The following is a 15,632-nucleotide window of genomic DNA, read 5'->3' as shown; positions in this document are numbered from 1 at the left end:
GATGCTAGGAGAGCAAATTGCATCTGTCTTTCCCATGCCCGTGCTAGGGGAGCAAATGGGCAGGAGCTGGGGAGCTCAGGCCAAAGAATGCCTTGCCCAAGGGGGACAGGGCACATAGGAAGGGTGGTTTTTTGGGTCTACAGTCATAGCTGAACCTCACTCTCCCCACCTTAATGCCTCTGTCCAGGCTGTGGTACTGCCAGTGGCACCTCTCCAGCACAAGCAGTTCTCAAAGTTGGGTCACTCACAGCTCCCCAGGTCAGTTTGCCACCTTCACTCTGTTACGACTGCCTGGTAGCCAGCAATATACCACTTCACCTTCCCCGACACCTCTGCCTGAGCCTCAGCCTGCCCTGGTGAGATGTTTTCAGCTCTGCATATGTCCCATTTTGGCCTGACAGCTTTGTGCCTGGGGCATCTGGAAGGTAAAACCCCAGTGCAGGCTGGTGCAGTACTACTGTTTTGAAGGAAAGGGAGGAGAAGAAGTGGGGCTGCAGGCTGGACAGGTCACAGCCCTACTTTTGGGGCCATAGCCTTGCCTTACGGGAAGGACTGCAGGAGGATGGCCAAAGGAAGAGCGTGTCATGCTGAAGAGCTGGTGACTGAGGTCCAGCCATGGGGAGTGCTAGGATGTTGGTGCTGGACAGGTGGTCTAGGAGAGTCAGATGTGGGGAAGAAAGAAAGCCTGGGAGCCCTTCAGCTGCTTTGTGCCTGTGGGGCAAATCATGCTCTCAGTACCAGGCCAGGTGAAAGGACCAAGAAATGGGACCTGTATATCCTAGCTGTTCCTCAAAACCTCTTGAGAAGACCCTGGTCTTGATGATGCTCTCCCACATTGGTCACCACCAATTCATTTGCAGCTTGTGCTTCACACAGGTGAAGGTTCCTTGTCCTTGAGCTGCACGAGCAACAGCAGAGACCTTTAACATGACGGGGGCCTGGAAGGACCTCCTCAGGGACAGGGTGGCAGACACCAGAGACCAGATGAGGTGTGTAGAAGCCAAACATTCACCTGCAGGAGTCACAGCCTCAGCGTCAGTACAGCACCATGGGTAGAAGATGGATAGGTGATGCGTTATAGTATGCTTACAGGTGTTTTTAGTGGTGTTCCTACAGTGCAATGTAGACACAGCCTGAGCGAATAGCCCCCAGTCACATAAGATCACAAAAGAGTTGGGAACTTCATGCAAGTCTGCAAGCTCACAACAGTAGCACTGTCCCATTACGGTGATGGTACGCTTGTCCAGCTGCAAAACAAGCGAAGTGAATGGGGATCCTGCTCCCACAGGCAGCTGTACAACTTCTTTTGATTAAAAATTTTCCTACTGGCTTATTTACTGTTTGCATTTCTACAGTATCTGGAGCTCCCCCTTGGGAACAGGGCTTCCTCGCCAGGCCTTGCACAAACATCAAATAGGATAGTTGCTGTCTCAAAAAGCCTCCAATCTTAAAGCAATAGAAAGTGAAAAAGAAAGAATGACAAGTGCTTCAGGAATCAGTTGCATTTAGCAAAATTTAAAGTTGCTGATTTTTGCCAAGCTGCTTGGCTATCTGGATAATCCTAATGAATCCAAAGTATTTCAAAACAGTTTTCAATTTCACTTGCCATAGGTGGAGCTGGTAGAAATACTTTACATCTTAAAGCTATGGGAATGGTTTCTTTACTGCTTAGAGGGAGGTTTTTAAAACTCACTGGCAACTTTGAGTGCCTTGAGTTTTTGATGCCTCCCCAAAGACACCAACTAGAGGCCTGTTTTTTTCAGAAAACACTGAGACATGCTGATCTCCACTTGAGGAAACTGATCTGAAACCAGTGTTTTGAAGTCGTGCTTTTTTGGCAGAGAGGCCCAAGATGCAACCCTTGTGGGAGGCATCACTGCAGGAGGTGAAATACAGGGGCACAGGTTCTGGGACCGAGGCTCCCTCGCCAGGGGAAGGGTGCAGGCCTTGCAAACACACTACGTCTGCATGCCTTCCGGGGGCTAAACCATGCACACGGGTTTCTAAATGCTCTTTGTGACTTTTGATGTAACCATTCAGCAAGAGAAGCAGTGCTCATACCTTCAGAGGCAGGGATAGTCTATGTCTCTTAGGTACCCCAGACCCAGATCTAAGGGGTACAAATCTCAGCATCCAAAGACAAAGGACCAGCTTTGCTCCTTCAGAGGCTGCAGCTGAATTTCAGACCACTATTCATAATTTAGCCCCTAGAGGGGGCAGAGAGCCACTCTGTGTCTGCATAGGTCATCCTGACACCAGCTCCCCTTTCTGACCTGAAATTGGGGTGCTTGCCCCCCTCCAGGCTGGGGAACACCCTCCTGAGGAGTAGAGAAGGAGAGTACATACAGTGAGGCCACTGAGCTTGGCACTGGGAAGTGTTTGACTTGCTCTGTAATGCAAAATACAGGTTTCCAGAATGCCAAAAAGGTAATTTAAATGTTAAAACATTTGTGATTGCATAAATTGCATGTATTATTCCAATTGAATTGTAGTGGGATTAATCTGACCTTAATAGAATACTACTAATAATTTATATTATTATCTTTAATAATATTAATTCTACTTAATTTTTTTCCATTTACTTTGTTCATTTAAGGGCAGCTCCATTGAGCTCTGGAGCATTTAGCTCTTGGTGTGCAGCAGTCACTTATCATTTGCACAAGTGGGGATTCCACTAGGCAGTTTTCAGAGAAATAAAGATCATCTTTTAGTGAAAAGAACTTTAAAAAAATTATAGTATTAAATGAGTAGATATTAATGTGTCATATTTAAAATATAAAACAACCCATAATCTCTTCTGAAGTCTCTTCCACCTAAACATATACTTTTTCCCTTCTAGAGGAATCTTTTATTCTGCTGTTTAACTTATTAGGCATTACCATTCTTACTGTTAAAATAAAATTGTTAAGATCATAATGTCAGGGAAATAAAAACCTTGGCAGTATGATAGTGCCTTCTGAGCAGAGCATCACAGTTTGTTGGTGATGAATTGGAATTGCGCATTTCATTAGAATTTATATCACAAGCCAAGGAATGAAGCATTATTTCATTAAGTATCTTGAAATTTCACCAACCTAATGAAGCTGTCAAAATTCTATTAATAAAGCACTGGAAATATTTATTTGTTTGTTTGTTAGTATGTATTTGCCATTATTTAATGTTGTATTTGCAATTTGCTAATTTACGAGCACAGGCACAAAGTCACAGAAGGAAGAATAGCACTTGGCTACGTCTGGGGAGACGAATGGCCAGAATACGGGATGGCAGTGAGGAATTCCGGGATGGCAGCGAGGAATTCCCGGCTGCCTGCTCCACCGAGGAACCTGAGCTCGCACCCTCGGCGGCCCTGGACAGCCCAGGAGCTTCTCTTTTCTACTGGGAGGATGGGGCTATTAGCCCTGCTTTACGGGAGGGGTGAAGACTCATTCAGAAGTGCTTTACTGTTGAAAATCACTAATTGCTACGTACTATTATTCTCTAGTACTGTAAATATACGGAGGCACATCCATTCACCCGGCGTCCCGCCTGGAATGCCGAACGGCAGCCGGGCGCGAAGGCCACCGGCCTGCGCAGCCCCTCTGCAACATGACCCGGCTGCTGGGAAATACCTGGTGGCTTTGGATTAACGTGCAGGTGCTCAGGAAAGGAATGTGCCGCGGTCTGCGGAAGCTGATCCTGCACGGGAGCCCAGGGCGCCTCGGTCAAGGCGGAGCGCTGCACCCCACCAGCTCCTTCTTAAAATTTGCCCTTTTCTGATTTAGCTGATTTTGCCGTCTCATTTGCTCAGTTCATCTCTGCGGGGTAGCAAACTTCAGTGAGAGCTAAGTAGTGCTAGCGATTGTTATCATTAAAGAAATGCTAAGTTTTACTGAATGATATTCAGTGAGGATCCTGGATTTTCTGCTGGTTTTACAATTCCCTTGCGTGCAGCTCAAACTAGCCAGCTTACCCAAGGTGGGTTAGTAGTTTTGACGGAATTATAAACGAAAATAATATGTTGCCTTTCAGGTCAGGATCTTCATCTCAAATAACCCTGTGGAACTTTACGGGCCGTTCTCAGAGGCGACGTCTGACTGCGGCGGTGCAGTGCGGAAGGTTTCACTGGCATATGCCTGGGATAGGCACGTTACTCACATGGGTGAAGCCAGGAGTGAATAAGCCAGAGCACCCCAGATGAGTGCTAATAAACTTAATTATACTGCATCACTCAGTCGTGTATTTAGCCTGTTCTATTTGTTGCAGTAAAAGTGTTTATTTAGGAAATGTTTCGATACTTTGACCTCCTGTCCCGTGGCTTCCATACAACATACTAAATGTGTTAGAGTAATGTAAAGAGACAACTCACATTCATCTTGCAAACTAAAGCTTAAGGACCATCTCTCCATACATCTGGCTGCTTTATGCAGCTCCAGAGTAACAACAAATCCCTGGAGTTTATTGCTGCGTTAATCTGGCTTCACAGCTCCTTGCTTCACTCCAGCAAAGCAGCACAAGCACGCTGACAAACGTTGCCTGGGCTCGCACTTGCGACTGTGCTTTGAGTGACCGCAGGAGCTGGACACAATCTTGACAGAAGACAAATCTTTATGGGGAATTTTGGAGAAAAACCTCGCAAACCAGCCATGCCTAATAAACCATCAGTTATGAAGTATAACGTCATAAGAGACCATTAACTGTAAAATACATTCTTCAAGTGAAATGTATATATAGGATTTCAGAGAGTTTTAATTATATAGGAAGTTTGCAGGGTCTGCATTATTCTGTTAATAGGATCTTGAGGGAAAAAAAAAAAAGGAAGGTCTGACACAATGCATTAGATTTGTTACAGGATGAATTTTTTAATTAGTTTAACTAATAAATTAATTAATGAATTTGCAAATACACACCCAGGACATGTATTTGATATTCAAAAAGTAGAGGCTGGGATTTTGCGGAGAATACCCTTTAACAAAGAGATTGTATGCCTGCCTGAAGTGCAAGATTCAACATAGCCATAACTATGGATCCCTAAATAGTGATTTCCATAATTACATAATTAAAGCAGAAAGACTCAATTTAAGGCATGCAAATATTCTTAATTCTGCTCTGTCATGACACCGTAAAGAGAAGACAGATGAATCTGATTATGAGCCCAGAAAGCTACAATTCCTCTATAATACTCAGATGATCGTTGCATGTTATGGCAGAGCAGAGTTAGGATTTCCTGAGTGAACTGCATGCACTTCTTTTAAGTATAACCTTAACTTTCAGTTTCTTTCATTTAAACTACTTAGTGTAGGGATAACTGCAAATCATTTTAATCTAATTTACTCCAAAATAGTGATGATACATCTCTCAATATAAAGTCCTTCTCAACATTATGTTTCTCTAGAAATATCAATATTGCATACTAATTTTCAACTAAAGCAGAAACTCAACCTTTTCTGTCCGAAGAATGTTTTGTATCTTTTTCTAAGCTTATAGCTCCTGATGCGTGGATGGAAAACCCGCCTTCCTGGGATTTTCAGCTAACACTATTATTAAAAACCCACTTATTAAGATTCTTTTCTTCAATGTCTGAATTTTGTCGGACACTTTTTTTCTTGCCAGATATGATCCACACCCCATATGCAACATCTTCAGTTATACCCCCGGCGTGCAACCCCTCATGTGCGCAACCAGTATGCACACGCCAACCCTGAACGTGTCCTGAGGGCTTAATTCAGGCTGCCTAGTTGACTGCACCCAGGGGCTTCATCCATGCAACGGGACGTTTTCCTCCAATCTGGCACATTTTTTTCCGACACGGAATGGCTGTTTCAGCTCTGCCTGCAGCTCCGGCACCAGACATTGCCTTCTGTACAGCCCCAGCGAGGGTGGCCGGCCTCCAAGCATCTTCTTCCCATAGAGAGATGTGGCCAGGCACTTTGGCTGCCGCCCCACATCCCATGGACCCACAAGCTGGGATCTGCCAGCGCTGCGCCACCGCGTGAAGGGAGGCCGGATTCGTGCGCCGTGAGTCAGCCGATGCATCACGTCGGAGGCAGAAGGAAGCTCCGCGTCGTAACAATAAATCTTTCACCGTCAGCAGCAGCGTCTTGCACCGGTCATTAAAGAGTGGGTAAGAGGCACCCCATGGCTTGTGATTTTTATTGCTTTTTAGTTTGCTCTGGAGAGTGTGGTGTTTATACAATCTTAATACTTTTAAAACTGAGGGTTTTTTATATATGTAATATAGGTACTCAGGTGCGTAGCAATGCTCACACACCCCTTCGTTTGCTCCTGAAGTCCAGCCACTTCTTAGGACGCACACAGCTCCGGCCTCTTCGGAAAACCGCTTAGAGCAGGGCAAGCAAAGCATCGCGTACACCCAAAACCACACGATCAGAGAGCGATTGCTTTCACCGGAGTTTCCCAAGGGCTGGGGTTTATCCTCACCACCCTTGCAAAAAGGGTGTCCAGAGGAGAGCGTGCCGCTTGCCTGCCCGATGCGGTGGCCGACGCGCAGCCGCACCGCACCCTCCACCACCCGGGGCCCTGCCGAGCGCCGAGCGGGACTGCCAGCGCTGCCGGCTCTGACCCTGCCACTTCTCTTTGGGGTCTCCCGAGCGCGTGTGCGCCAGCTGTGACGCTGTTTTCCTTTCGAGGCAAAACCAGCTCCTACCTTGGGGAGCGCACGTACCCAGATTTATAGCACAGTCACCGAGAACAGACATACAGCCCAAAATGTGTCAGTGAAAAATATTGGGCTCTGCTTAAGGGATTATAGTGTATCCTGCCCGGAGTGCTCCGTGCTGACCGACTGCGTGTCTGGGCGCGCTCGGCCCGGTTTGTACCGTGCTCGGTCTGGCGAAGCGCTTCGGATGGAAATGCCAGGCCACCGCAGCCGGCTGCATTTGGACACGGCCAAATATGCCCTGGTGCATGAGGTCGGGTCGGGCCCTGGCGAGGAGGAGCACGGGACGGGGCACAGGCACGGAGCAGGCGCTTCAAGGGCGCGCGGGAAGGCCCTCAACGGAGGGGGAAAATGAGAGGCAAGAGGCGACCCAAACAGAGCTGAGCATGAAGACTGTGATTTCTGAAGAGACTTTGAAGTGAGTAAAGAACTTGTAAATTATTACGCTGAAGGGAAAACTACTGGGCCTAAAACTGTATGTTTTAAGGGCTTCCATCCTGTTCCACACAGTTTGCTATTCAGCGCATTGCTGGTATCAACCCAGAGCAGAAAGTCTCAGCTTCTGTTGGATATAAAAGCAAAATCAAGATCGTTGCAGACCCCTCAACAGGACCTGCACGCACGGACAGCGAGTGCTCAGAGCACGAACGGATGCCCGCAAAGGAGAGTATGAAGAAGAAAAGACTGTGAGCAGCTCGGTGCTGACAAGGACAAATATAATCTAGCGTTTCCTATTATATAACTATTGGCAAGCATTTCTGATGAGTTTTAACGCCTCAGAGTGAAGTACTGAGGTCAGGAAGAGTGAAATGTTTTTTGTATTTTTTTTTGTTTTTTTTCTGGTCTCACAAATATCTTTGCAGATATGGGCGATTTATAAATAGCCATTTTGCCGTTTCCTGACTGCGGTTTGCCTACTCTACCTTATTTATGGCAGCATACTAGAAATGTTCAGCATTCTAGTGCGTCGCTTGCACCAGCTCAGGGCTTGACTTCAGCATTTCAGATGCACAGTTCAAACTTGGGGGCAGGCCCCGAAAAAAAATGAATCCCACGCTTCCTGTTGGGACAATCTTTGGTGCGGATGCATGAGCATTGGGGTAGTATTAAGGGGATCATGAGCTCTAGACTTATTTCTTGAACAGACTGCTATCATTAATTTACTCCTCCAGACTATTGGATAGGTACCCCAGGAAAAGGATCCTAGCTGGAAACAGAGCACAACTGCCTAATGCAGAATGCTCATCACTTAACTGGGCTTTGCCTCCAGTAAGCATGTCGTAAGTTTATCCTTGGCCGCACTTCTGCAAAATGGAGCTCCTTGTGTACTGTAACAGGGTGTCAAGGGGCTAAATGATATCTCCTTCAGACTACAGCCCTCTCCTGTTCCTAACAGAGTTAACACAATAACTCAAGAAGTCTGCGCTGCAGCACACGAGCTCCCAGGGCACTCCACTGTCTTTTGATAGACGTTGTGAGGACTGCGACAGTCATACAGAGTAGAAACTGTTTATGCTGCCTGCCTTAAAAAAATGCTAGAATATGTGCAAATACAGTATGTCGAAAGAATGTCAAGCTTGCAAAACCAGTCCTCTTACGCATATTAGGACAATTTTAAATCATATTATCACATCAGTTTATGACACCCAGGACCCTACTTCCTCCGGTACATGGGAGGAACCAGACTCAGTGAATGAGGATTGCATTGAGTATTTGTCTTCACCTTGGTCATTTGATTTGTAGCCCCAGGCCCCATTTATAGATCACATCTGTGTTTGCAATGACTGTAGAGCTTCCTTGTGAATGGGAGGAGTATTGTTATCACCCCATTTTACAGATAGGAAAACAGACAAAAGCCAGTAAGTTATCAGTGGCAGGGCTCACGCCGATGGGATGCCGGGGTCCCCAGTGCAATTCAAGGCTTCCAGACTGGAAATCCTGAGGTGGTGCTGAGCACTTGCTGCGCCCACTGGCTGCGGCCAAAGTTGTGTGGACTCGACAGCTTTGCAAATCAAGTCTCAGGTCTGGCTCAAAAAAAGCAGGGTACACATATACCTCCAAAGCTCATGGCCTATGTTACTCCTTGGCATGTGGGTCAGCAGATGGGATAGCGTTGAACTCTGCTGACTAACTTTAGCCATTAAAACGCCTGTCAGTAGTTATATTTGCCATTATAGAAATAGCTGGAGCGATCTCTGAAGCTTGCTGGTTCAGAGCAGGACTGCGTGGGACACTTCTGCACAACTGAGCAAACAGGTAGGTTGAGGAGGGATTGTCAGCCAGTTCGCGGCAGACCAGCAATCCTTCACAAGGATTCACTAAGATGTAGGAGCAGCTGGGGAGTAAGGCAGTGCTCTGTCTTCCTGAAGGCAACACTGGGTGAGCTAAGAAAGGGGGAAGGAGCCACAATAATGAAGCTATCCTGCAAAGGATGCTAACACGTGTCCAGGTGATATTTTGGGAATTCATAACATCCTGCAAACAGAAGAAGATTAAGGATTCTGTAATTATATTGCTGGTGAAGTGAGTGATACATGCTCTGGTCTGCCTTCTATGGGAAAGGACTGCGAGCATGAATTATAAGAGAAAGGAGATCAACCTTTTTTTTTTCTTTTTTTTTTTAACAGAAAGTCGGTATTGAAACGTGGTGGGGAGATTCCCCCGCTGGAATGTGCCTATCAGTTGTCACCCAGTCCAGGTTTAAAGGCACTACAGAAGAGAGGATATGGCTTTTCAATTTCTAGTAACTGATAATACAGAACTTCTGAGGGATATAGCAAAAAATTGTCACCACTCAGGATGTACAAGCTCACCGAATTCTACCAGAATGATAGGCTGGCACTGCTTAACTCTTTATCCATAACATGCAGGAGAAAAGGCTACCTTATCACGAGGGACTTCAGTCTGAGTGACATGATGGTTATTTCATGCTGCCAGTATTAAAATGTCCTTGGTATTTCTTAGACTTAATCAATAGAAATTTCCTAACTCAAAATGTTCTCTCAAACTGTAGAAATTCTGTATTAGACCTCATCTTGACAGATGAAAATTGGCTGTTCTTTAGGTGGAGGTAATCACAATTTCATTATATTTGTTTTGTGCAAACAGAATAAATTCCAAGTTCAGCAGTATAAACACTTGCAGATTTTGAAGGGACAGTTTCACAAAGCCAAAAACAATCATGAGCCAAATCACCTGGGAGGAAGATTTTAAATAGAGAAGTCTGAGCAAGAACCCAGAACTCCCTAAGAACTGTTCACACCGGGGCCCCGGGGCCCCAGTCCCACAGCTGGCTGTCGTAGCCTAATGGCCAAGCCAGTTTGCAAGGCCAGTGAAAGAACAGATAAAAAAATCAAGATGACTTGGATGGTGTTTCCACGATCCTCTGTGTCCACAATTAAAAGAAATGTGAGCGAGTTTGGGGCAGAGAGCTGAAAAAGCTTAAAGAGCTGTAATACAGGCCTTGCAGAGGAAAGAAAGCCCCAAAGAGAAGGAAAAGGGATAATCTACCCATGTGGCTAATGAAAATATGACAACAGGAGGCTCTTTAGTCTAGCAGTCAATGTTGTAAAGGTATCAAATGGGACGAAAGTAGGTTTAGGCTAGAAGTGAGTCACAGCTTTGTTTTTTAGCAGCAAAGGTGATTAATGGTAGGCCAACTTCTCACGAGTTGTGATGGATTCTCCATCGCTGAACATGTTTAAATCAATGCTGGATGTTCAAGGACACAGTTTAAAGTTACATATGAGCAGCCTTATTAAAAAGCTGCTGTGCAGTAAAACATTTTACACCATCATACTCAAGAGAGACCACATCCTTCACCCAGACTTGCAGAGCAGGAGCCTAGATGTTGGGTTTTAATTTTACAAACTTTTGTCAGCTGTGACGTGGAATCTGTTATATCAATTGAGACTCCTAATGCTTTTTTCCCTTCCTCTTTGAAGACGTTGCCAAGGCTCTGTAGGCCCGTTTGTGGGGATGAACGCAGCCCAAGCTGCAGGCCTGGTTTCTTTGTCAAGGAAGGTAAAACGAACAGAGAAGTAAAGATTCGTAGCCCTATAAAAGTGTACTTAAAAGTAAGTGTTATAAATGACTGGTTGGGCCATTAGACAAAATGTTATTTACACCTTTTGTGTCTAGCAGTACACGCAGTGTTTGTGGATGAAGCAGAAATGTCAGCACACAACTCTCTCTTTTCTTATCTGACTAAGTTTAAAAGGGCTGGCACGCCCTATGCTTCAGAGCCCCCCAGACAAGGACAGCCAGGGATGGCTCCATGGTGGTGTGGAGATGTTTTTCTCCTCTACACCAGCTCTGACCAGGAATGAAGGCAGTGAAGAGGCTTCCCAGAAAGCTCTTGAGGGCACCTTCACGTGGAGAACTGCCACGGAGGGAAGAAGTCCTCCGCTCCAGGGGTCCCGCAGTTCTCACATAAGCAACGCGAGCTATGGCTCAGGCCTCCAAGCAGCCTCCTAAGAAATATATACTGTTCTTACAGCTGAGCTCAATTTGTTGTGTCCTGCTCACTTCTTTGTGTGCTTTCTCCAAAAAAAAGTTTCACTTTCTATAGCTCCCCAGAGCAAAAAGTCTCAAAGGCAGAGGAACTTCACTTGGGCAAATTAGCATTCCTAAACATTACTGTGTTTCTCCTCTAGCCAATTCCTTGTTTCGCAGACATAATGTTTGCCTTCATATTCTGTAAACTTTGCATCAAAATCATCCTTTTTTTTCCAAAGCTTCCTCAGACTGTTCTATTACACTTAGTTATACGCCCTACTTTGTTTTATTCTTGTCCACGGGGGAGATAGTGCTGGATTCCTTTCTGTTCTTCTTCACATGCCGGATGCTGGGGGTGAAAGAGCCTTACAAGTGCTTTTTGCATCTCGACTTCTTATATCATTTCCAAGCTCATTTGAAAAACATCTTTCCTTGTCTAACTTTTCTACTGATTGCCTTGTCCCTTTGTTTTTATTTAGCTCTGTAATCATATTATCTGATTGTACAGCATTTTGGAATGAAATCTGCATGAAAGATATTAAGAAAAATAAATTTGTATTTTATAGTAACTTTGAAGTGATCTTTAGTCTATGTAACAAGAATAAAATCAGTATTAGAACAAATTTTAGCTTTGTGGTACTCCTGGGAAAGAGGGTTTCATGGGCTGGGGCAGCAAAATCTGTGAGTTCAAATTATTTTATTAATACTATTAATAACGATTTTTGGCAGTACTTCACGGGGGAGAAAAAAAAGACAGGTGGGCACAAGATGTAATTATGTTTATAGTTAATGCTGTGTGTTTTCCACGGGAAAAAAAAGTGCTGCATTTTTGTCGAGTAAACCAGCAAATTTTGCAGGGCAGCACGAGTGCCATGAGCACGTATCCTCCTAACAAGCACCAACCGAAAGCTCCGCAGCGGCAGGAGATGATGACGGGCTGAGCTTCACGACCTGAGACGGAGACTTTCCCCTGTTTTGCATCGCTGCCCCGAGGCCCTTGCCCTGCACTGCTCCGCTCAGGGCCAGGGAAGGTGCCCGGGGCACCGCCGCGAGCTGGCTGTGGAGCAGGTCCCTGTCTCCGCGGGAGCACTTGGGCCACGGCCCAGGTCAGCAAGGGCACCTGAAAAGCTCATGATTTCCACCTGAGGAAAGCAGATGCTGGGGCTCTCAGAGGTGTGCTCCCAAGCTGTGGTGCTGCTGATAAACCTCGCTGCCTTTGCTGGGTCACCCTGGGAGGTGGTAGGGAGGCTGCAGAGCTGCTTGCTTCTCCTCCTTGCTGTCCTCCGAGCCCTGGGGAGATTGCTCTTGCTAGAGTCAAAATGGGGCCTGTTGCTGGAGGTTGATAAACTTGAGGTAATGTGAAGGAGAGGGGGAGCTGGGGTGGGCTTGAGGGGGGAGGAAGCAGATAGAGAAGTGGGGTGGGACGGAGCTGGGGTGGCTGAGGGATGGAGTCCCATGGGGCATGGAGGGAGGATGAGGCAGAGGGAGAAGCGTTCAGGAAGGGCTGGCAGGAGGGAGAACTGGAGAGGAGGCTCTGGATGATGAGCCAGGAGGGGAAAAAGGGAGAATGTGAGAGGGGTTGCCTGGGAGCAGGGGAGAGAGAGGAAAGATGAGGAAAAGAAAGGACCCTGGGGAGGCCCGCAGATGAGAGCACGGGGCTGGGGCTGGAGGAAAGCAGACCCCCAGGACGCCCACTGTCACCCCAAAGCGGGAACGCTGCCTCCCCAGGCAGGGCGGGTGCCGCTTTGCTGTGCCCCCCAGCCCTGGGGTTAATTCGCACAGGGCCAGGCAGGGGGTTGGCACATTGCTTAGGAGGTTTAAAGTATCACAGGATCTTTCCTGCAGGGTAGACCAGGACTCCCTTCAGTTTAAAACAGTTTTCCACAAAAAGTGAGGGGACACCAAACGGAGGTTTGGGACTAAAGTGACAGCCCCTGCCTTAAACGAAGGGCATGCTGTGCAGGGAAGGGGAGAAAACCCAGAGGTGATGCCAACAGCAGGGCAAAAGAGGGGGTGGCGGAGAGGGGACGTGCCCAGGAGGAGGGGACGTGCCCAGGAGGAAGCGTGCTCCCTTTTGCAGGTCCAGTCTGTCCTGTGACCAGTCCCTGCCCTTTCCCTTCCCCGCCTGGTCCCGCGTTCGCTACGCAGCGGATCTCCGGCAGGCCCAGGAAAATGTTTCCGTGCATGTGATGGTCGCGCTCGTAGCTGTGACCTTTCCTTTGGGGGAGGCCGCGTAGCTATCGTGTGAGACTGGGATCTGCTGTTTTGGAGCCTGGGCTCTTATCCCAGCTAAAATCTGCTGGGTTTTAGTCGCCCCCTCCCCCTAAAAGTGACTTTGACGCCCTCGGGGCATGCGTGAGGCCTGGCCTAGGAACGAGGAGGGGAATGGCAGCACTTTCTCATTCCTGGCCGGTTTGGAAGCGGCAGTGGGACTCCTGTCGCGCAGCATCCCTTCTGCACTGGGTGCGGGGGCAGGCCAGCAAACGGGGCTGCTCGGAGCCATGCGGATTCCCCCTGTCCAGACGCAGTGTCCAGGCTGCCCCGCTGGTCAGGAGGAGTGTGACGGTGGCAGCGGCCCCAGATGCGCGGAGGTTGCTCAGAAGTGCTGCCCTGCCTCGTCCGAGAGAGGAGCTCGCTCTGCGCATCTGGGCGGCAGGCCACGGTCTGCGAGCAGGGCTCTGGCCGTGCGTTACCGTCTTCTGCTGCTCCGAAAAGAAAATCCAGTAGTTTGCCCTCATTTATTTTATGCACGCTGCAGAAGAGCAGCCAAACCTGGGTGGGAGCGGGAAGCTCAGCAGTTGAGAGCAGAGCTCCGCTTCGCGAGGATGCGTTGGGGAGATGCCAACCTGGGGCTGCGTGAGCTCCGTGCAAGAGGCACCCCGGTGCTGCCCCCCCTTGCACCGTCACCCCCTAGATTTGGGGACAGCTGGGACGTAGCCCCCGATTTACGTCGAGGAACGCTCCCGGGGGGGCTCCCAGGCTGGCGCCGGCCGGCTCTCCCCATCGGCGCTGGGACGGCGGCGCGGCCGCCCAGGCCTCACGCAGCCGAAGCCCACCGGCGCGGCCGGCCCCAGTGCCCCCGGAGCGCCGCTGCCCGGCGCCTTCGCCCCCAAGTGAAAAGTAGTCCCCGCGGGCTCCCGCCGGCCGCCCGGGAGGGTGGCGGCCGCCCGCCCCGCGGCGCAGCGCGGCGAGCCCCGGCGGGCGGCGGGCGGCGGCCGGGGCTCGGCGGCGGCCCGGCCGCGGCGGTGCCCGGCGCGGGGCCGGGCCGGGGGCCGCGCGGGGGCGGAGAGGGCAGCGCGGCGGGCCGGCCGGCGGCGCGGCGCGGCGCGGCTCCCGTGCGGCGGCTGGGCTCGGCCAGACTCAGCCCCTTTCTCCTGCCGCCGCTTGATGCGAATGTGCTGCGGCTGGAGCTGCCCCCAGAGCGGCTCGTGATGGCGGCGGCGGCGCGGGCTCGGCAGCGGGAGGCGCCCGCCCAGCCCTGCGCGCCGCGCCGCTAGCAGCAGCGCCCGTGCCCGCGGCGGCGGCCCCGGCCCATGCCCCCGGGGGGAAGGGGGGCTGCAGCAGCCCGGCGAGCCGCCCACCCGCGCAGCGGGGGCATCGCCCCCACTCGCCGCTCCTAGGAGGGCGGAAAGGAGGCAGCGGCGGCGGCGGCGCCTGCATTGTGCACGCAGCGGATCGCAGGCCCCGGAGGAGCGGGGCTCGCCTTCCTCCCGCCCCAGCCTCATGAACCAGCCGGACGGCACCGCTCCGGCGGCGGCGGCGACGGCGACGGCGACGGGAGCGCAGGTACGCGGCGGCCGGGGCGGCGTGTCCCCCGGGGGAGGCGGAGGGAGGACGGGAGGGAGGGCGGCAGCCGCAGCCGCCCCGTCGCGGAGCCCCGCCGGCAGCGCGGCGCTTTGGCGCAGTGCGCGGGGGGCGCCGCCGGGGCACGGCGCCCCCGGCCCCCCCGGCCCGCCCGGCGCGGAGCGGCGCGGCCTGGCGCCCCGGCCGCCGCCCGGGCGGCCCCGGGCGGCCCGCGCCGCCGCGCTGCCCCGCCGCCCTCCGCGCCCCGGCTCGCACAACAAAGCGGCGCAGAGCAGCCATGTCGGCGGCGACGAGCCGCCGCTCGCCACAGCGCGGCCCGCGCCCCGCACGCCCGGCCCGGCCCGGCCCGGCCCGGCCCGGCCCGCCGCCGCCCGGCCTCCCGCCCGCCTCCCGCCCGGCCCGGCCCGGCCCGGCCCGGCCCGGCCCCGCCGCTCGGCCCGGCTTTCCCTCACGGGTCTCCCCCCCTTCTCCCCTTCTCAATTTTTTTTCTAATTTTCCTCCCAAACGGTAGTTTTTTTTTTTTCCATTAAAACGACGCCACCTAGAGGAGACTATTTCGTAAATAAAAAAAAAAAAAAGAAATTAAAATTGAAAAAAGAGGAAATATTCTGCTATTTCTTATTTTTAGGAAAGTTTGCCTCGCCGGGGCGGTGCGGGGGAGCCCGGCAGGCTTTGG

The 15,632-nt window shown here is 50.6% G+C and overlaps 1 protein-coding gene across 15 annotated transcripts in view; it reads left to right on the top strand.

Moving 5' to 3' along the window:
* Positions 1–14,354: 14,354 nt before the first annotated feature.
* ZNF618 (zinc finger protein 618) overlaps positions 14,355–15,632 on the top strand; it is a 179,202-nt gene continuing 177,924 nt past the window's right edge. For 8 of the 15 annotated variants that reach the window (XM_064523588.1, XM_064523585.1, XM_064523596.1 and 5 more), the window contains exon 1: positions 14,355–14,938. In XM_064523588.1, the coding sequence (XP_064379658.1) occupies positions 14,876–14,938 (63 nt within the window). In that variant the 5' untranslated portion in view covers positions 14,355–14,875. The remainder of the gene's footprint in view (positions 14,939–15,632) is intronic. The other 7 variants (XM_064523592.1, XM_064523597.1, XM_064523584.1 and 4 more) reach the window with 2 other exon arrangements.

The sequence above is a fragment of the Dromaius novaehollandiae genome, chromosome 20 (genome assembly GCF_036370855.1).
Source record: "Dromaius novaehollandiae isolate bDroNov1 chromosome 20, bDroNov1.hap1, whole genome shotgun sequence".
Classification (NCBI taxonomy): Eukaryota; Metazoa; Chordata; class Aves; order Casuariiformes; family Dromaiidae; genus Dromaius; species Dromaius novaehollandiae.
Note: the sequence above shows the minus strand (reverse complement) of the source record. Positions and strands in the feature narration are given on the sequence as shown.